At 53.5% G+C, this 21,104-nt stretch overlaps 1 protein-coding gene across 1 annotated transcript in view; it reads left to right on the top strand.

Annotated features, from left to right (window-relative positions):
* ube2m (ubiquitin conjugating enzyme E2 M) overlaps window positions 1-21,104 on the top strand; it is a 41,814-nt gene extending 20,710 nt beyond the window's left edge. Inside the window, exons 2-6 of the mRNA XM_079252526.1 lie at window positions 17,986-18,080; window positions 18,214-18,252; window positions 18,324-18,427; window positions 18,534-18,597; window positions 20,250-21,104. Coding sequence (XP_079108652.1) covers window positions 17,986-18,080; window positions 18,214-18,252; window positions 18,324-18,427; window positions 18,534-18,597; window positions 20,250-20,390 — 443 coding nt within the window. The 3' untranslated portion in view covers window positions 20,391-21,104. The remainder of the gene's footprint in view (window positions 1-17,985; window positions 18,081-18,213; window positions 18,253-18,323; window positions 18,428-18,533; window positions 18,598-20,249) is intronic.

Genomic DNA, 21,104 nt, shown 5'->3' with positions numbered 1-21,104 from the left:
GTCCTCACCGGTCTCATTGGTCTCAGGTCCTCATTGTCTTACCGGTCCTCATCGGTCCTCACCGCTGTCAGGTTCTCATCGGTCCTCATCGTTCTCATGGATCCTCATCGATCTCAGGTCCTCACCAGTCTCAGGTCCTCACCAGTCTCAGGTCCTCATCGGTTTCAGGTCCTCATCGGTTTCAGGTCCTCATCGGTTTCAGGTCCTCATCGGTTTCAGGTCCTCATCTGTCTCAGGTCCTCATCTGTCTCAGGTCCTCATCGGTCTCAGGGTCTCATTGGTCCTCATCGGTCTCAGGTCCTCACCGGTCTCAGGTCCTCACCGGTCTCAGGTCCTCATCAGTCTCAGGTTCTCACAGGTCCTCATCGGTCTCAGGTTCTCATCGGTCTCAGGTTCTCATTGTTCCTCATCGGTCTCGGGTCCTCATCGGTCTCAGGTCCTCATCAGTCTCAGGTCCTCACCGGTCTCAGGTCCTCACCGGTCTCAGGTCCTCATCGGTCTCAGGTCCTCATCGGTCTCAGGTTCTCACAGGTCCTCATCGGTCTCAGGTTCTCATCGGTCTCAGGTCCTCATCCGTCTCAGGTTCTCATCGGTCTCAGGTTCTCATCGGTCTCAGGTCCTCATCCGTCTCAGGTTCTCATCGGTCTCAGGTTCTCATTGGTCCTCATCAGTCTCGGGTCCTCATCGGTCTCAGGTTCTCATCGGTCCTCATCGGTCTCATGGATCCTCATCGGTCTCAGGTCCTCACCGGTCTCAGGTCCTCACCGGTCTCAGGTCCTCATCGGTCTCAGAATCTCATTGGTCCTCATCAGTCTCATTTTCTCATCGGTCTCAGGTCCTCATCGGTCTCAGGTTCTCACAGATCCTCATCGGTCTCAGGTCCTCATCGGTCTCAGGTCCTCATCCATCTCAGGTCCTCATCCGTCTCAGGTCCTCATCGGTCTCAGGTTCTCATCGGTCTCAGGTTCTCATCGGTCTCAGAATCTCATTGGTCCTCATCGATCTCAGGTCCTCACCGGTCTCATTGGTCTCAGGTCCTCATCGGTCCTCACCGCTGTCAGGTTCTCATCGGTCCTCATCGGTCTCATGGATCCTCATCGGTCTCAGGTCCTCACCGGTCTCAGGTCCTCATCGGTCTCAGGTCCTCATCAGTCTCAGGTCCTCATCGGTCTCAGGTTCTCATCGGTCTCAGGTCCTCGCAGGTCCTCATCAGTCCTCATCGATCTCAGGTCCTCACCGGTCTCATTGGTCTCAGGTCCTCATCGGTCTCAGGTTCTCATTGTTCTCAGGTTCTCATTGGTCCTCATCAGTCTCAGGTTCTCATCGGTCTCAGGTTCTCACAGGTCCTCATCGGTCTCAGGTTCTCATCGGTCTCAGGTCCTCATCGATCTCAGGTCCTCACCGGTCTCATTGGTCTCAGGTCCTCATCGGTCCTCACCGCTGTCAGGTTCTCATCGGTCCTCATCGGTGTCATGGATCCTCATCGGTCTCAGGTCCTCATCGGTCTCAGGTCCTCATCGGTCTCAGGTCCTCATCAGTCTCAGGTCCTCATCAATCTCAGGTCCTCACCGGTCTCATTGGTCTCAGGTCCTCATCGGTCCTCACCGCTGTCAGGTTCTCATCGGTCCTCATCGGTCTCATGGATCCTCATCGGTCTCAGGTCCTCACCGGTCTCAGGTCCTCACCGGTCTCAGGTCCTCATCGGTCTCAGGTCCTCATCGGTCTCAGGCTCTCATCGGTCTCAGGTCCTCATCGGTCTCAGGTCCTCATCGGTCTCAGGTCCTCGCAGGTCCTCATCAGTCCTCATCGATCTCAGGTCCTCACCGGTCTCATTGGTCTCAGGTCCTCATTGTCTTACCGGTCCTCATCGGTCCTCACCGCTGTCAGGTTCTCATCGGTCCTCATCGTTCTCATGGATCCTCATCGATCTCAGGTCCTCACCAGTCTCAGGTCCTCACCAGTCTCAGGTCCTCATCGGTTTCAGGTCCTCATCGGTTTCAGGTCCTCATCCGTCTCAGGTCCTCATCGGTCTCCGGACCTCATCGGTCTCAGGTTCTCATCGGTCTCAGGGTCTCATTGGTCCTCATCGGTCTCAGGTCCTCATCGGTCTCAGGCTCTCACAGGTCCTCATCGGTCTTAGGTCCTCATCGGTCCTCATCGGTCTCAGGTCCTCATCGGTCTCAGGTTCTCATCGGTCTCAGGTCCTCACCGGTCTCAGGTCCTCACCGGTCTCAGGTCCTCATCGGTCTCAGGTCCTCATCGGTCTCAGGTCCTCACCGGTCTCAGGTCCTCATCAGTCTCAGGTTCTCATCGGTCTCAGAATCTCATTGGTCCTCATCAGTCTCAGGTTCTCATCGGTCTCAGGTCCTCATCAGTCTCAGGTTCTCATCCGTCTCAGGCCCTCATCCGTCTCAGGTTCTCATCGGTCTCAGGTTCTCATTGGTCTCAGGTTCTCATCGGTCTCAGAATCTCATTGGTCTCAGAATCTCATTGGTCCTCATCGATCTCAGGTCCTCACCGGTCTCATTGGTCTCAGGTCCTCATCGGTCCTCACCGCTGTCAGGTTCTCATCGGTCCTCATCGGTCTCATGGATCCTCATCGGTCTCAGGTCCTCATCGGTCTCAGGTCCTCATCGGTCTCAGGTCCTCATCGGTCTCAGGTTCTCATCGGTCTCAGGTCCTCATCGGTCTCAGGTCCTCGCAGGTCATCATCAGTCCTCATCGATCTCTGGTCCTCACCGGTCTCATTGGTCTCAGGTCCTCATTGTCTTACCGGTCCTCATCGGTCCTCGCCGCTGTCAGGTTCTCATCGGTCCTCATCGGTCTCATGGATCCTCATCGATCTCAGGTTCTCATCGGTCTCAGGTTCTCATCGGTCTCAGGTCCTCATCAGTCTCAGGTTCTCATCCGTCTCAGGCCCTCATCCGTCTCAGGTTCTCATCGGTCTCAGGTCCTCACCGGTCTCAGGTTCTCATCGGTCTCAGGCCCTCATCCGTCTCAGTCCCTCATCCGTCTCAGGTTCTCATCGGTCTCAGGTCCTCATCGGTCTCAGGTTCTCATCCGTCTCAGGCCCTCATCCGTCTCAGTCCCTCATCCGTCTCAGGTCCTCATCGGTCTCAGGTCCTCATCGGTCTCAGGTCCTCATCGGTCTCAGGGTCTCATTGGTCCTCATCGGTCTCAGGTCCTCATCGGTCTCAGGTCCTCATCGGTCTCAGGTCCTCACCGGTCTCAGGTTCTCATCCGTCTCAGTCCCTCATCCGTCTCAGGTTCTCATCGGTCTCAGGTCCTCATCGGTCTCAGGTTCTCATCGGTCTCAGGTTCTCATCGGTCTCAGTCCCTCATCCGTCTCAGGTCCTCATTGGTCTCAGGTCCTCATCGGTCTCAGGTCCTCATCGGTCTCAGGGTCTCATTGGTCCTCATCGGTCTCAGGTCCTCATCGGTCTCAGGTCCTTATCGGTCTCAGGTCCTTATCGGTCTCAGGTTCTCATCGGTCTCAGGTTCTCATCGGTCTCAGGTTCTCATCGGTCTCAGGTTCTCATCGGTCTCAGGTCCTCATCGGTCTCATCAGTCTCAGGTTCTCATCGGTCTCAGGTCCTCATCAGTCTCAGGCCCTCATCCGTCTCAGTCCCTCATCCGTCTCAGGTTCTCATCCGTCTCAGGTCCTCATCCGTCTCAGGTTCTCATCCGTCTCAGGTTCTCATCGGTCTCAGGTTCTCATCGGTCTCAGGTTCTCATCGGTCTCAGGTCCTCATCAGTCTCAGGTTCTCATCGGTCTCAGAATCTCATTGGTCCTCATCAGTCTCAGGTCCTCATCAGTCTCAGGTCCTCATCAGTCTCAGGCCCTCATCCGTCTCAGGCCCTCATCCGTCTCAGGTTCTCATTGGTCTCAGGTCCTCATTGGTCTCAGGTCCTCACCAGTCTCAGGTTCTCATCGGTCTCAGGTCCTCATCCGTCTCAGGTCCTCATCCGTCTCAGGTTCTCATCCGTCTCAGGTTCTCATCGGTCTCAGGTTCTCATCCGTCTCAGGTTCTCATCGGTCTCAAGTCCTCATCGGTCTCATCAGTCTCAGGTTCTCATCGGTCTCAGGTCCTCATCGGTCTCATCAGTCTCAGGTTCTTATCGGTCTCAGGTCCTCATCGGTCTCAGGTCCTCATCGGTCTCAGAATCTCATTGGTCCTCATCAGTCTCAGGTCCTCATCAGTCTCAGGTCCTCATCAGTCTCAGGTCCTCATCCGTCTCAGGCCCTCATCCGTCTCAGGTTCTCATTGGTCTCAGGTCCTCACCAGTCTCAGGTTCTCATCCGTCTCAGGTTCTCATCCGTCTCAGGCCCTCATCCGTCTCAGTCCCTCATCCGTCTCAGGTTCTCATCGGTCTCAGGTCCTCATCCGTCTCAGGTCCTCATCCGTCTCAGGTTCTCATCCGTCTCAGGTTCTCATCCGTCTCAGGTTCTCATCCGTCTCAGGTTCTCATCGGTCTCAGGTTCTCATTGGTCTCAGAATCTCATTGGTCCTCATCGATCTCAGGTCCTCACCGGTCTCATCCGTCTCAGGCCCTCATCCGTCTCAGGTTCTCATCGGTCTCAGGTCCTCACCGGTCTCAGGTCCTCATCTGTCTCAGGTCCTCATCCGTCTCAGGTTCTCATCCGTCTCAGGTTCTCATCGGTCTCAGGTTCTCATCCGTCTCAGGTTCTCATCGGTCTCAGGTCTCATCAGTCTCAGGTTCTCATCGGTCTCAGGTCCTCATCGGTCTCATCAGTCTCAGGTCCTCATCGGTCTCAGAATCTCATTGGTCCTCATCAGTCTCAGGTCCTCATCAGTCTCAGGTCCTCATCCGTCTCAGGCCCTCATCCGTCTCAGGTTCTCATTGGTCTCAGGTCCTCACCAGTCTCAGGTTCTCATCCGTCTCAGGTTCTCATCCGTCTCAGGCCCTCATCCGTCTCAGTCCCTCATCCGTCTCAGGTTCTCATCGGTCTCAGGTCCTCATCCGTCTCAGGTCCTCATCCGTCTCAGGTTCTCATCCGTCTCAGGTTCTCATCCGTCTCAGGTTCTCATTGGTCTCAGGTTCTCATCGGTCTCAGAATCTCATTGGTCCTCATCGATCTCAGGTCCTCACCGGTCTCATCCGTCTCAGGCCCTCATCCGTCTCAGGTTCTCATCGGTCTCAGGTCCTCACCGGTCTCAGGTTCTCATCCGTCTCAGGCCCTCATCCGTCTCAGGTTCTCATCCGTCTCAGGTCCTCATCCGTCTCAGGTCCTCATCCGTCTCAGCTTCTCATCCGTCTCAGGTCCTCATCCGTCTCAGGTTCTCATCCGTCTCAGGTTCTCATTGGTCTCAGGTTCTCATCGGTCTCAGAATCTCATTGGTCCTCATCGATCTCAGGTCCTCACCGGTCTCAGGTCCTCATCGGTCCTCACCGCTGTCAGGTTCTCATCGGTCCTCATCGGTCTCATGGATCCTCATCGGTCTCAGGTCCTCACCGGTCTCAGGTCCTCATCGGTCTCAGGTCCTCATCGGTCTCAGGTTCTCATCGGTCTCAGGTCCTCATCGGTCTCAGGTCCTCGCAGGTCCTCATCAGTCCTTATCGATCTCAGGTCCTCACCGGTCTCATTGGTCTCAGGTCCTCATTGTCTTACCGGTCCTCATCGGTCCTCGCCGCTGTCAGGTTCTCATCGGTCCTCATCGGTCTCATGGATCCTCATCGATCTCAGGTCCTCATCGGTCTCAGGTTCTCATCGGTCTCAGGTTCTCATCGGTCTCAGGTTCTCATCGGTCTCAGGCCCTCATCCGTCTCAGGTTCTCATCGGTCTCAGGTCCTCACCAGTCTCAGGTTCTCATCCGTCTCAGGCCTTCATCCGTCTCAGTCCCTCATCGGTCTCAGGTTCTCATCGGTCTCAGGTCCTCATCGGTCTCAGGTCCTCATCTGTCTCAGGTCCTCATCTGTCTCAGGTCCTCATCGGTCTCAGGTCCTCATCGGTCTCAGGTTCTCATCGGTCTCAGGGTCTCATTGGTCCTCATCGGTCTCAGGTCCTCATCGGTCTCAGGTCCTTATCGGTCTCAGGTTCTCATCGGTCTCAGGTTCTCATCGGTCTCAGGTTCTCATCGGTCTCAGGTCCTCATCGGTCTCAGGTCCTTATCGGTCTCAGGTTCTCATCGGTCTCAGGTTCTCATCGGTCTCAGGTTCTCATCGGTCTCAGGTCCTCATCGGTCTCATCACTCTCAGGTTCTCATCGGTCTCAGGTCCTCATCAGTCTCAGGTTCTCATCGGTCTCAGAATCTCATTGGTCCTCATCAGTGTCAGGTCCTCATCAGTGTCAGGTCCTCATCAGTCTCAGGTTCTCATCCGTCTCAGGCCCTCATCCGTCTCAGGTTCTCATCGGTCTCAGGTCCTCACCAGTCTCAGGTTCTCATCCGTCTCAGGCCCTCATCCGTCTCAGTCCCTCATCCGTCTCAGGTTCTCATCCGTCTCAGGTTCTCATCGGTCTCAGGTCCTCATCCGTCTCAGGTCCTCATCCGTCTCAGGTCCTCATCCGTCTCAGTCCCTCATCGGTCTCAGGTTCTCATCGGTCTCAGGTCCTCATCGGTCTCAGGTCCTCATCTGTCTCAGGTCCTCATCTGTCTCAGGTTCTCATCGGTCTCAGGTTCTCACAGGTCCTCATCAGTCTCATTTTCTCATCGGTCTCAGGTCCTCATCGGTCTCAGGTTCTCACAGATCCTCATCAGTCTCAGGTTCTCATCGGTCTCATGTCCTCATCCATCTCAGGTTCTCATCGGTCTCACGTCCTCATCAGTCTCAGATTCTCATCGGTCTCAGGTCCTCATCGGTCTCAGGTCCTCACAGGTCCTCATCGGTCTCAGGTCCTCATCGGTCTCAGGTTCTCATCGGTCCTCATCAGTCTCAGGTCCTCATCAGTCTCAGGTTCTCATCGGTCTCAGAATCTCATCGGTCTCAGGTTCTCATTGGTCCTCATCGGTCTCAGGTTCTCATCGGTCTCAGAATCTCATCGGTCTCAGGTTCTCATTGGTCCCCATCAGTCTCAGGTTCTCATCGGTGTCAGGTTCTCATCGGTCTCAGGTTCTCACAGGTCCTCATCAGTCTCATTTTCTCATCGGTCTCAGGTCCTCATCGGTCTCAGGTTCTCACAGATCCTCATCAGTCTCAGGTTCTCATCGGTCTCATGTCCTCATCCATCTCAGGTTCTCATCGGTCTCACGTCCTCATCAGTCTCAGATTCTCATCGGTCTCAGGTCCTCATCGGTCTCAGGTCCTCATCGCTCTCAGGTCCTCATCGCTCTCAGGTTCTCATCGCTCTCAGGTTCTCATCGGTCTCAGGTCCTCATCGGTCTCAGGTCCTCACAGGTCCTCATCGGTCTCAGGTCCTCATCGGTCTCAGGTTCTCATCGGTCCTCATCAGTCTCTGGTCCTCATCAGTCTCAGGTCCTCATCAGTCTCAGGTTCTCATCGGTCTCAGAATCTCATCAGTCTCAGGTTCTCATCGGTCTCAGGTTCTCATCGGTCTCAGGTTCTCACAGGTCCTCATCCATCTCAGGTTCTCATCGGTCTCAGGTCCTCATCGGTCTCAGGTTCTCATCGGTCTCAGAATCTCATTGGTCCTCATCAGTCTCAGTTTCTCATCGGTCTCAGGTTCTCATCGGTCCTCATCAGTCTCTGGTCCTCATCAGTCTCAGGTTCTCATCGGTCTCAGAATCTCATCAGTCTCAGGTTCTCATCGGTCTCAGGTTCTCATCGGTCTCAGGTTCTCACAGGTCCTCATCCATCTCAGGTTCTCATCGGTCTCAGGTCCTCATCGGTCTCAGGTTCTCATCGGTCTCAGAATCTCATTGGTCCTCATCAGTCTCAGTTTCTCATCGGTCCCAGGTCCTCATCAGTCTCAGGTTCTCATCCGTCTCAGGCCCTCATCCGTCTCAGGTTCTCATCGGTCTCAGGTCCTCATCAGTCTCAGATTCTCATCCGTCTCAGGTCCTCATCGGTCTCAGTTCCTCATCGCTCTCAGGTTCTCATCGCTCTCAGGTTCTCATCGCTCTCAGGTTCTCATCGCTCTCAGGTCCTCATCCATCTCAGATTCTCAACGGTCTCAGGTCCTCATCGGTCTCAGGTCCTCATCGGTCTCAGGTCCTCACAGGTCCTCATCGGTCTCAGGTCCTCATCGGTCTCAGGTTCTCATCGGTCCTCATCAGTCTCAGGTCCTCATCAGTCTCAGGTTCTCATCGGTCTCAGAATCTCATCGGTCTCAGGTTCTCATTGGTCCTCATCAGTCTCAGGTTCTCATCGGTCTCAGAATCTCATCGGTCTCAGGTTCTCATTGGTCCCCATCAGTCTCAGGTCCTCATCGGTCTCAGGTCCTCATCGGTCTCAGGTCCTCATCGGTCTCAGGTCCTCACAGGTCCTCATCAGTCTCAGGTTCTCATCGGTCTCAGAATCTCATCGGCCTCAGGTTCTAATTGGTCCCCATCAGTCTCAGGTTCTCATCGGTCTCAGGTTCTCACAGGTCCTCATCAGTCTCATTTTCTCATCGGTCTCAGGTCCTCATCGGTCTCAGGTTCTCACAGATCCTCATCAGTCTCAGGTTCTCATCGGTCTCAGGTCCTCATCCATCTCAGGTTCTCATCGGTCTCAGGTCCTCATCAGTCTCAGATTCTTATCGGTCTCAGGTCCTCATCGGTCTCAGGTCCTCATCGCTCTCCGGTTCTCATCGCTCTCCGGTTCTCATCGGTCTCAGGTCCTCATCGGTCTCAGGTCCTCATCGGTCTCAGGTTCTCATCGGTCCTCATCAGTCTCAGGTCCTCATCAGTCTCAGGTCCTCATCAGTCTCAGGTCCTCATCGGTCTCAGAATCTCATCGGTCTCAGGTTCTCATTGGTCCTCATCAGTCTCAGGTTCTCATCGGTCTCAGAATCTCACAGGTCCTCATCAGTCTCAGGTCCTAATCGGTCTCAGAATCTCACAGGTCCTCATCAGTCTCAGGTTCTCATCGGTCTCAGGTCCTCACAGGTCCTCATCGGTCTCAGGGTCTCATCGGTCTCAGGGTCTCATCGGTCTCAGGTTCTCATCGGTCTCAGGTTCTCATTGGTCTCAGGTCCTCATCAGTCTCAGGTTCTCATCGGTCTCAGGTCCTCATCGGTCTCAGGTCCTCATCAGTCTCAGGTTCTCATCGGTCTCAGGTCCTCATCGGTCTCAGGTTCTCATCGGTCTCAGGTTCTCATCGGTCTCAGGTCCTCATCAGTCTCAGGTTCTCATCGGTCTCAGAATCTCATTGGTCCTCATCAGTCTCAGTTTCTCATCGGTCCCAGGTCCTCATCAGTCTCAGGTTCTCATCCGTCTCAGGCCCTCATCCGTCTCAGGTTCTCATCTGTCTCAGGTCCTCACCAGTCTCAGGTTCTCATCGGTCTCAGGTCCTCATCAGTCTCAGGTTCTCATCGGTCTCAGAATCTCATTGGTCCTCATCAGTCTCAGGTTCTCATCGGTCTCAGATTCTCATCAGTCTCAGGTTCTCATCGGTCTCAGAATCTCACCGGTCTCAGGTTCTCATTGGTCCCCATCAGTCTCAGGTTCTCATCGGTCTCAGGTCCTCATCGGTCTCAGGTCCTCATCGGTCTCAGGTCCTCACAGGTCCTCATCGGTCTCAGGTTCTCACAGGTCCTCATCGGTCTCAGGTTCTCATCGGTCCTCATCAGTCTCAGGTCCTCATCAGTCTCAGGTTCTCATCGGTCTCAGAATCTCATCGGTCTCAGGTTCTCATTGGTCCTCATCGGTCTCAGGTTCTCATCGGTCTCAGAATCTCATCGGTCTCAGGTTCTCATTGGTCCCCATCAGTCTCAGGTTCTCATCGGTGTCAGGTTCTCATCGGTCTCAGGTTCTCACAGGTCCTCATCAGTCTCATTTTCTCATCGGTCTCAGGTCCTCATCGGTCTCAGGTTCTCACAGATCCTCATCAGTCTCAGGTTCTCATCGGTCTCAGGTCCTCATCCATCTCAGGTCCTCATCGGTCTCACGTCCTCATCAGTCTCAGATTCTCATCGGTCTCAGGTCCTCATCGGTCTCAGGTCCTCATCGCTCTCAGGTTCTCATCGGTCTCAGGTCCTCATCGGTCTCAGGTCCTCACAGGTCCTCATCGGTCTCAGGTCCTCATCGGTCTCAGGTTCTCATCGGTCCTCATCAGTCTCTGGTCCTCATCAGTCTCAGGTCCTCATCAGTCTCAGGTTCTCATCGGTCTCAGAATCTCATCAGTCTCAGGTTCTCATCGGTCTCAGGTTCTCATCGGTCTCAGGTTCTCACAGGTCCTCATCCATCTCAGGTTCTCATCGGTCTCAGGTCCTCATCGGTCTCAGGTTCTCACAGATCCTCATCAGTCTCAGGTCCTCATCAGTCTCAGGTCCTCATCGGTCTCAGAATCTCATCGGTCTCAGGTTCTCACAGGTCCTCATCAGTCTCAGGTCCTAATCGGTCTCAGAATCTCACAGGTCCTCATCAGTCTCAGGTTCTCATCGGTCTCAGGTCCTCACAGGTCCTCATCGGTCTCAGGGTCTCATCGGTCTCAGGGTCTCATCGGTCTCAGGTTCTCATCGGTCTCAGGTTCTCATTGGTCTCAGGTTCTCATTGGTCTCAGGTTCTCATCGGTCTCAGGTCCTCATCGGTCTCAGGTCCTCATCAGTCTCAGGTCCTCATCGGTCTCAGGTCCTCATCGGTCTCAGGTTCTCATCGGTCTCAGGTTCTCATCGGTCTCAGGTCCTCATCGGTCTCAGGTTCTCATCGGTCTCAGAATCTCATTGGTCCTCATCAGTCTCAGTTTCTCATCGGTCCCAGGTCCTCATCAGTCTCAGGTTCTCATCCGTCTCAGGCCCTCATCCGTCTCAGGTTCTCATCGGTCTCAGGTCCTCATCAGTCTCAGATTCTCATCGGTCTCAGGTCCTCATCGGTCTCAGGTCCTCATCGGTCTCAGTTCCTCATCGCTCTCAGGTTCTCATCGCTCTCAGGTTCTCATCGCTCTCAGGTTCTCATCGCTCTCAGGTCCTCATCCATCTCAGATTCTCATCGGTCTCAGGTCCTCATCAGTCTCAGATTCTTATCGGTCTCAGGTCCTCATCGGTCTCAGGTCCTCATCGGTCTCAGGTCCTCACAGGTCCTCATCGGTCTCAGGTCCTCATCGGTCTCAGGTTCTCATCGGTCCTCATCAGTCTCAGGTTCTCATCGGTCTCAGAATCTCATCGGTCTCAGGTTCTCATTGGTCCTCATCAGTCTCAGGTTCTCATCGGTCTCAGAATCTCATCGGTCTCAGGTTCTCATTGGTCCCCATCAGTCTCAGGTTCTCATCAGTCTCAGGTTCTCATCGGTCTCAGAATCTCATCGGCCTCAGGTTCTAATTGGTCCCCATCAGTCTCAGGTTCTCATCGGTCTCAGGTTCTCACAGGTCCTCATCAGTCTCATTTTCTCATCGGTCTCAGGTTCTCACAGATCCTCATCAGTCTCAGGTTCTCATTGGTCTCAGGTTCTCATCGGTCTCAGGTCCTCATCGGTCTCAGGTCCTCATCAGTCTCAGGTCCTCATCGGTCTCAGGTTCTCATCGGTCTCAGGTTCTCATCGGTCTCAGGTTCTCATCGGTCTCAGGTCCTCATCGGTCTCAGGTTCTCATCGGTCTCAGAATCTCATTGGTCCTCATCAGTCTCAGTTTCTCATCGGTCCCAGGTCCTCATCAGTCTCAGGTTCTCATCCGTCTCAGGCCCTCATCCGTCTCAGGTTCTCATCGGTCTCAGGTCCTCATCAGTCTCAGATTCTCATCGGTCTCAGGTCCTCATCGGTCTCAGGTCCTCATCGCTCTCAGGTTCTCATCGCTCTCAGGTTCTCATCGCTCTCAGGTTCTCATCGCTCTCAGGTCCTCATCCATCTCAGGTCCTCATCGGTCTCAGGTCCTCATCAGTCTCAGATTCTCATCGGTCTCAGGTCCTCATCGGTCTCAGGTCCTCATCGGTCTCAGGTCCTCATCGGTCTCAGGTCCTCACAGGTCCTCATCGGTCTCAGGTCCTCATCAGTCTCAGGTCCTCATCAGTCTCAGGTTCTCATCGGTCTCAGAATCTCATCGGTCTCAGGTTCTCATTGGTCCTCATCAGTCTCAGGTTCTCATCGGTCTCAGAATCTCATCGGTCTCAGGTTCTCATTGGTCCCCATCAGTCTCAGGTTCTCATCAGTCTCAGGTTCTCATCGGTCTCAGAATCTCATCGGCCTCAGGTTCTAATTGGTCCCCATCAGTCTCAGGTTCTCATCGGTCTCAGGTTCTCACAGGTCCTCATCAGTCTCATTTTCTCATCGGTCTCAGGTCCTCATCGGTCTCAGGTTCTCACAGATCCTCATCAGTCTCAGGTTCTCATCGGTCTCAGGTCCTCATCCATCTCAGGTTCTCATCGGTCTCAGGTCCTCATCAGTCTCAGATTCTTATCGGTCTCAGGTCCTCATCGGTCTCAGGTCCTCATCGCTCTCCGGTTCTCATCACTCTCCGGTTCTCATCGCTCTCCGGTTCTCATCGGTCTCAGGTCCTCATCGGTCTCAGGTCCTCATCGGTCTCAGGTCCTCATCGGTCTCAGGTTCTCATCGGTCCTCATCAGTCTCAGGTCCTCATCAGTCTCAGGTCCTCATCAGTCTCAGGTCCTCATCGGTCTCAGAATCTCATCGGTCTCAGGTTCTCATTGGTCCTCATCAGTCTCAGGTTCTCATCGGTCTCAGAATCTCACAGGTCCTCATCAGTCTCAGGTCCTAATCGGTCTCAGAATCTCACAGGTCCTCATCAGTCTCAGGTTCTCATCGGTCTCAGGTCCTCACAGGTCCTCATCGGTCTCAGGGTCTCATCGGTCTCAGGGTCTCATCGGTCTCAGGTTCTCATCGGTCTCAGGTCCTCATCGGTCTCAGGTCCTCATCGGTCTCAGGTTCTCATCGGTCTCAGGTCCTCATCGGTCTCAGGTTCTCATCGGTCTCAGGTTCTCATCGGTCTCAGGTCCTCATCGGTCTCAGGTTCTCATCGGTCTCAGAATCTCATTGGTCCTCATCAGTCTCAGTTTCTCATCGGTCCCAGGTCCTCATCAGTCTCAGGTTCTCATCCGTCTCAGGCCCTCATCCGTCTCAGGTTCTCATCGGTCTCAGGTCCTCACCAGTCTCAGGTTCTCATCCGTCTCAGGCCCTCATCCGTCTCAGGTTCTCATCGGTCTCAGGTCCTCATCGGTCTCAGGTCCTCATCGGTCTCAGTTCCTCATCGCTCTCAGGTTCTCATCGCTCTCAGGTTCTCATCGCTCTCAGGTTCTCATCGCTCTCAGGTCCTCATCCATCTCAGATTCTCATCGGTCTCAGGTCCTCATCAGTCTCAGATTCTTATCGGTCTCAGGTCCTCATCGGTCTCAGGTCCTCATCGGTCTCAGGTCCTCACAGGTCCTCATCGGTCTCAGGTCCTCATCGGTCTCAGGTTCTCATCGGTCCTCATCAGTCTCAGGTTCTCATCGGTCTCAGAATCTCATCGGTCTCAGGTTCTCATTGGTCCTCATCAGTCTCAGGTTCTCATCGGTCTCAGAATCTCATCGGTCTCAGGTTCTCATTGGTCCCCATCAGTCTCAGGTTCTCATCAGTCTCAGGTTCTCATCGGTCTCAGAATCTCATCGGCCTCAGGTTCTAATTGGTCCCCATCAGTCTCAGGTTCTCATCGGTCTCAGGTTCTCACAGGTCCTCATCAGTCTCATTTTCTCATCGGTCTCAGGTCCTCATCGGTCTCAGGTTCTCACAGATCCTCATCAGTCTCAGGTTCTCATTGGTCTCAGGTTCTCATCGGTCTCAGGTCCTCATCGGTCTCAGGTCCTCATCAGTCTCAGGTCCTCATCGGTCTCAGGTTCTCATCGGTCTCAGGTTCTCATCGGTCTCAGGTTCTCATCGGTCTCAGGTCCTCATCGGTCTCAGGTTCTCATCGGTCTCAGAATCTCATTGGTCCTCATCAGTCTCAGTTTCTCATCGGTCCCAGGTCCTCATCAGTCTCAGGTTCTCATCCGTCTCAGGCCCTCATCCGTCTCAGGTTCTCATCGGTCTCAGGTCCTCATCAGTCTCAGATTCTCATCGGTCTCAGGTCCTCATCGGTCTCAGGTCCTCATCGGTCTCAGTTCCTCATCGCTCTCAGGTTCTCATCGCTCTCAGGTTCTCATCGCTCTCAGGTTCTCATCGCTCTCAGGTCCTCATCCATCTCAGATTCTCATCGGTCTCAGGTCCTCATCAGTCTCAGATTCTCATCGGTCTCAGGTCCTCATCGGTCTCAGGTCCTCATCGGTCTCAGGTCCTCACAGGTCCTCATCGGTCTCAGGTCCTCATCGGTCTCAGGTTCTCATCGGTCCTCATCAGTCTCAGGTCCTCATCAGTCTCAGGTTCTCATCGGTCTCAGAATCTCATCGGTCTCAGGTTCTCATTGGTCCTCATCAGTCTCAGGTTCTCATCGGTCTCAGAATCTCATCGGTCTCAGGTTCTCATTGGTCCCCATCAGTCTCAGGTTCTCATCAGTCTCAGGTTCTCATCGGTCTCAGAATCTCATCGGCCTCAGGTTCTAATTGGTCCCCATCAGTCTCAGGTTCTCATCGGTCTCAGGTTCTCACAGGTCCTCATCAGTCTCATTTTCTCATCGGTCTCAGGTCCTCATCGGTCTCAGGTTCTCACAGATCCTCATCAGTCTCAGGTTCTCATCGGTCTCAGGTCCTCATCCATCTCAGGTTCTCATCGGTCTCAGGTCCTCATCAGTCTCAGATTCTTATCGGTCTCAGGTCCTCATCGGTCTCAGGTCCTCATCGCTCTCCGGTTCTCATCACTCTCCGGTTCTCATCGCTCTCCGGTTCTCATCGGTCTCAGGTCCTCATCGGTCTCAGGTCCTCATCGGTCTCAGGTCCTCATCGGTCTCAGGTTCTCATCGGTCCTCATCAGTCTCAGGTCCTCATCAGTCTCAGGTCCTCATCAGTCTCAGGTCCTCATCGGTCTCAGAATCTCATCGGTCTCAGGTTCTCATTGGTCCTCATCAGTCTCAGGTTCTCATCGGTCTCAGAATCTCACAGGTCCTCATCAGTCTCAGGTCCTCATCGGTCTCAGGTCCTCACAGGTCCTCATCGGTCTCAGGTCCTCATCGGTCTCAGGTTCTCATCGGTCCTCATCAGTCTCAGGTCCTCATCAGTCTCAGGTTCTCATCGGTCTCAGAATCTCATCGGTCTCAGGTTCTCATTGGTCCTCATCAGTCTCAGGTTCTCATCGGTCTCAGAATCTCATCGGTCTCAGGTTCTCATTGGTCCCCATCAGTCTCAGGTTCTCATCAGTCTCAGGTTCTCATCGGTCTCAGAATCTCATCGGCCTCAGGTTCTAATTGGTCCCCATCAGTCTCAGGTTCTCATCGGTCTCAGGTTCTCACAGGTCCTCATCAGTCTCAGGTCCTCATCAGTCTCAGGTCCTCATCAGTCTCAGGTCCTCATCGGTCTCAGAATCTCATCGGTCTCAGGTTCTCATTGGTCCTCATCAGTCTCAGGTTCTCATCGGTCTCAGAATCTCACAGGTCCTCATCAGTCTCAGGTCCTAATCGGTCTCAGAATCTCACAGGTCCTCATCAGTCTCAGGTTCTCATCGGTCTCAGGTCCTCACAGGTCCTCATCGGTCTCAGGGTCTCATCGGTCTCAGGGTCTCATCGGTCTCAGGTTCTCATCGGTCTCAGGTCCTCATCGGTCTCAGGTCCTCATCGGTCTCAGGTTCTCATCGGTCTCAGGTTCTCATCGGTCTCAGGTTCTCATCGGTCTCAGGTCCTCATCGGTCTCAGGTTCTCATCGGTCTCAGAATCTCATTGGTCCTCATCAGTCTCAGTTTCTCATCGGTCCCAGGTCCTCATCAGTCTCAGGTTCTCATCCGTCTCAGGCCCTCATCCGTCTCAGGTTCTCATCGGTCTCAGGTCCTCACCAGTCTCAGGTTCTCATCCGTCTCAGGCCCTCATCCGTCTCAGGTTCTCATCGGTCTCAGGTCCTCATCGGTCTCAGGTCCTCATCGGTCTCAGGTCCTCACAGGTCCTCATCAGTCTCAGGTTCTCATCGGTCTCAGGTTCTCACAGGTCCTCATCAGTCTCAGGTCCTCATCGGTCTCAGGTCCTCATCGGTCTCAGGTTCTCATCGGTCTCAGGTTCTCATCAGTCTCAGGTCCTCATCGGTCTCAGGTTCTCACAGATCCTCATCAGTCTCAGGTTCTCATCGGTCTCAGGTCGTCATCCATCTCAGGTTCACATCAGTCTCAGGTCCTCATCAGTCTCAGGTTCTGATCGGTCTCAGAATCTCATTGGTCCTCATCGGTCTCAGGTTCTCACAGGTCCTCATCAGTCTCATTTTCTCATCAGTCTCAGGATCTCATCAGTCTCAGGTCCTCATCGGTCTCAGGTCCTCATCGGTCTCAGGTTCTCATCGGTCTCAGGTTCTCATCGGTCTCAGGTCCTCATCGGTCTCAGGTCCTCATCAGTCTCAGGTCCTCATCGGTCTCAGGTTCTCACAGATCCTCATCAGTCTCAGGTTCTCATCGGTCTCAGGTCGTCATCCATCTCAGGTTCACATCAGTCTCAGGTCCTCATCAGTCTCAGGTTCTGATCGGTCTCAGAATCTCATTGGTCCTCATCGGTCTCAGGTTCTCACAGGTCCTCATCAGTCTCATTTTCTCATCAGTCTCAGGATCTCATCGGTCTCAGGTTCTCATCGGTCCTCATCGGTCTCAGATTCTCATCGGTCTCAGATCCTCATCAGTCTCAGATTCTTATCGGTCTCAGGTCCTCATCGGTCCTCATCCGTCTCATGTTCACTCTTAAGTTGGGGAACAACTTAAGAGTGATAATTTATTTCCACTTGTTAATAATCTTATTAGTTTCGTCTTTAATCTGTTTCATTTTGTTAATCTCATGACTAATCTGGTTAATAATCTTGTTCATGATGTCGTCATTAATCTGGTTAATAATCTTGTTCATGATGTCGTCATTAATCTGGTTAATAATCTTGTTCATGATGTCGTCATTAATCTGGTTAATAATCTTGTTCATGATGTCGTCATTAATCTGGTTAATAATCTTGTTCATGATGTCGTCATTAATCTGGTTAATAATCTTGTTCATGATGTCGTCATTAATCTGGTTAATAATCTTGTTCATGATGTCGTCATTAATCTGGTTAATAATCTTGTTCATGATGTCGTCATTAATCTGGTTAATAATCTTGTTCATGATGTCGTCATTAATCTGGTTAATAATCTTGTTCATGATGTCGTCATTAATCTGGTTAATAATCTTGTTCATGATGTCGTCATTAATCTGGTTAATAATCTTGTTCATGATGTCGTCATTAATCTGGTTAATAATCTTGTTCATGATGTCGTCATTAATCTGGTTAATAATCTTGTTCATGATGTCGTCATTAATCTGGTTAATAATCTTGTTCATGATGTCGTCATTAATCTGGTTAATAATCTTGTTCATGATGTCGTCATTAATCTGGTTAATAATCTTGTTCATGATGTCGTCATTAATCTGGTTAATAATCTTGTTCATGATGTCGTCATTAATCTGGTTAATAATCTTGTTCATGATGTCGTCATTAATCTGGTTAATCTTGTTCATGATGTCGTCATTAATCTGGTTAATAATCTTGTTCATGATGTCGTCATTAATCTGGTTAATCTTGTTCATGATGTCGTCATTAATCTGGTTAATAATCTTGTTCATGATGTCGTCATTAATCTGGTTAATAATCATTTAAGCGTGTAGAACCACGTGACCCTTCCTCCTCTGGTCTGTTGGTTTATTGTTTTCTATACAACAGTATGATGTCATGTAACATAATCAGAACCGGCTCCATGAAGGTGGACCCGCCAGACCAGCTGACGGGTCGGCACCACGCTGGGATGGAGATGGGGATCAATCATTTTGGATCAATCATGCTGATTTGTTGTGTTTCAGATATCAATGAGCTGAACCTCCCGAAGACGTGTGAGATCAGCTTCCCAGATGACGACGACCTGCTGAACTTCAGACTCATCATCTCTCCAGACGAGGTGGGTCCACTAGACCTGGAGGTCTGGACCTCTGGGTCCACCAGACCTGGGGGGTCCAGCAGACCTCCTGGGGTCCTCCTGGTGGCATGAAGCAGGAGACGAGCAGCTGACGGAGTCTTGTTGTGTCTTGCAGGGTTTTTATAAAGGAGGAAAGTTTGTCTTTGGCTTTAAGGTAAGACTCACCTGAAGCGGACTCTGGATTAACCTGATGCAGGACCCTCCCTCACAGAGTCTGTCTTTCAGGTAGGACAGGGATACCCCCACGACCCCCCCAAGGTGAAGTGCGAGACCATGGTGTACCACCCCAACATCGACCTGGAGGGAAACGTCTGCCTAAACATCCTCAGGTCAGGGTCCAGGTGGTCCTGGTTTCAGATGGATGTCTGGTCCTATGTGGTCCAAGCTAATCCTGATCGGTCCTGTCTGGTCCTAACTGTCTCCTGTCGTCCACAGAGAGGACTGGAAACCTGTCCTGACAATAAACTCCATCATCTACGGTCTACAGTATCTATTTCTAGTAAGTCCTTCCTTCATTCCCAGTCCGCCCCCGTTCTGGGTTAGACCAAGTGGACTAGGTGGTCCGCCCCCGTTCTGGGTTAGACCAAGTGGACTAGGTGGTCCGCCCCCGTTCTGGGTTAGACCAAGTGGACTAGGTGGTCCGCCCCCGTTCTGGGTTAGACCAAGTGGACTAGGTGGTCCGCCCCCGTTCTGGGTTAGACCAAGTGGACTAGGTGGTCCGCCCCCGTTCTGGGTTAGACCAAGTGGACTAGGTGGTCCGCCCCCGTTCTGGGTTAGACCAAGTGGACTAGGTGGTCCGCCCCCGTTCTGGGTTAGACCAAGTGGACTAGGTGGTCCGCCCCCGTTCTGGGTTAGACCAAGTGGACTAGGTGGTCCGCCCCCGTTCTGGGTTAGACCAAGTGGACTAGGTGGTCCGCCCCCGTTCTGGGTTAGACCAAGTGGACTAGGTGGTCCGCCCCCGTTCTGGGTTAGACCAGGTGGACTAGGTGGTCCGCCCCCGTTCTGGGTTAGACCAGGTGGACTAGGTGGTCCGCCCCCGTTCTGGGTTAGACCAGGTGGACTAGGTGGTCCGCCCCCGTTCTGGGTTAGACCAAGTGGACTAGGTGGTCCGCCCCCGTTCTGGGTTAGACCAAGTGGACTAGGTGGTCCGCCCCCGTTCTGGGTTAGACCAGGTGGACTAGGTGGTCCGCCCCCGTTCTGGGTTAGACCAGGTGGACTAGGTGGTCCGCCCCCGTTCTGGGTTAGACCAGGTGGACTAGGTGGTCCGCCCCCGTTCTGGGTTAGACCAAGTGGACTAGGTGGTCCGCCCCCGTTCTGGGTTAGACCAGGTGGACTAGGTGGTCCGCCCCCGTTCTGGGTTAGACCAGGTGGACTAGGTGGTCCGCCCCCGTTCTGGGTTAGACCAGGTGGACTAGGTGGTCCGCCCCCGTTCTGGGTTAGACCAGGTGGACTAGGTGGTCCGCCCCCGTTCTGGGTTAGACCAGGTGGACTAGGTGGTCCGCCCCCGTTCTGGGTTAGACCAGGTGGACTAGGTGGTCCGCCCCCGTTCTGGGTTAGACCAGGTGGACTAGGTGGTCCGCCCCCGTTCTGGGTTAGACCAGGTGGACTAGGTGGTCCGCCCCCGTTCTGGGTTAGACCAGGTGGACTAGGTGGTCCGCCCCCGTTCTGGGTTAGACCAGGTGGACTAGGTGGTCCGCCCCCGTTCTGGGTTAGACCAGGTGGACTAGGTGGTCCGCCCCCGTTCTGGGTTAGACCAGGTGGACTAGGTGGTCCGCCCCCGTTCTGGGTTAGACCAGGTGGACTAGGTGGTCCGCCCCCGTTCTGGGTTAGACCAGGTGGACTAGGTGGTCCGCCCCCGTTCTGGGTTAGACCAGGTGGACTAGGTGGTCCGCCCCCGTTCTGGGTTAGACCAGGTGGACTAGGTGGTCCGCCCCCGTTCTGGGTTAGACCAGGTGGACTAGGTGGTCCGCCCCCGTTCTGGGTTAGACCAGGTGGACTAGGTGGTCCGCCATAGAGGGTTTGGGGCGTGGCCATAGAGAGTTTGGGGCGCGGCCATAAAGGTCCAGGTTTGATTCCGCATCCTGTCTGGACCACAGATCTGTACTGAGGAACGTCTTTCTGTTCTGATAATGTAACCCCCCCCCCCCACAGGAGCCGAACCCCGAGGACCCGTTGAACAAGGAGGCGGCGGAAGTCCTGCAGACAAACCGGCGGCTCTTCGAGCAGAACGTCCATCGCTCCCTGAGGGGCGGATACGTCGGCGCCACCTATTTTGAGAGATGTCTTAAATAAGTCGGCATTCTGTCGTCCTCCAGACTCCCCCACTCCCCCGCCCGCCTCCCAGCTTCTCACCTCCACTACTCCCCCCCCCCCCCCCCTCCCCCACCTGCACAGTTCTGTTCATGGAGATGCAGCAACAGGAAGCAGCAAACTTGCTTTTCTGTTTAAAAAAACAGAGAAGAAGAATCCTCACCCCCCCCCCCCCCCCCCCCCCCCCCCCCCCCCCCCCCCATCCTGCTCCTGTCCCCCCCACCCCCCATGTTTCTCCGGTCTTCTACTCCAACACAGAATTCAGCCATTTACACGCCACCAGGGTGGTGGGAGGATGGGGGGGGCAACACACGGTCTGGACTCAGAAAGATGGCCGATGGCAAAAAGCCGCCAATGGAGAGGGAGCAGGGGGGAGGGGGGTTTAGTGAATGTTGTTCAGGTCACCATCACAGCGCTGACGATGATGAAGATAATGAAACGGGATTCTTTTGTTTTTATTTTGCGGGATCAGGATGACACGCCCCCTTCCATTTCTCCATCCAGTCGTAACACATAACTGGCAGCAAACTCCAAACAGCATCCTGCCGTCACCCACCGGTTGTTATGGCAACTGAAGGTGGAGCTTCTGATTGCGCCTTAAAGTTTTTGTTAAAATGAGAAAAACTTTAGTTTCTAGTTTAAAGTGACGTTACTGGTCAAAGGGGCGGGGCTAAGAGTGGGTGGGGTGAAGGAAGA

Source organism: Telmatherina bonti (assembly GCF_933228915.1).
Source record: "Telmatherina bonti genome assembly, chromosome: 14".
Taxonomy (NCBI): domain Eukaryota; kingdom Metazoa; phylum Chordata; class Actinopteri; order Atheriniformes; family Telmatherinidae; genus Telmatherina; species Telmatherina bonti.
Note: the sequence above shows the minus strand (reverse complement) of the source record. Positions and strands in the feature narration are given on the sequence as shown.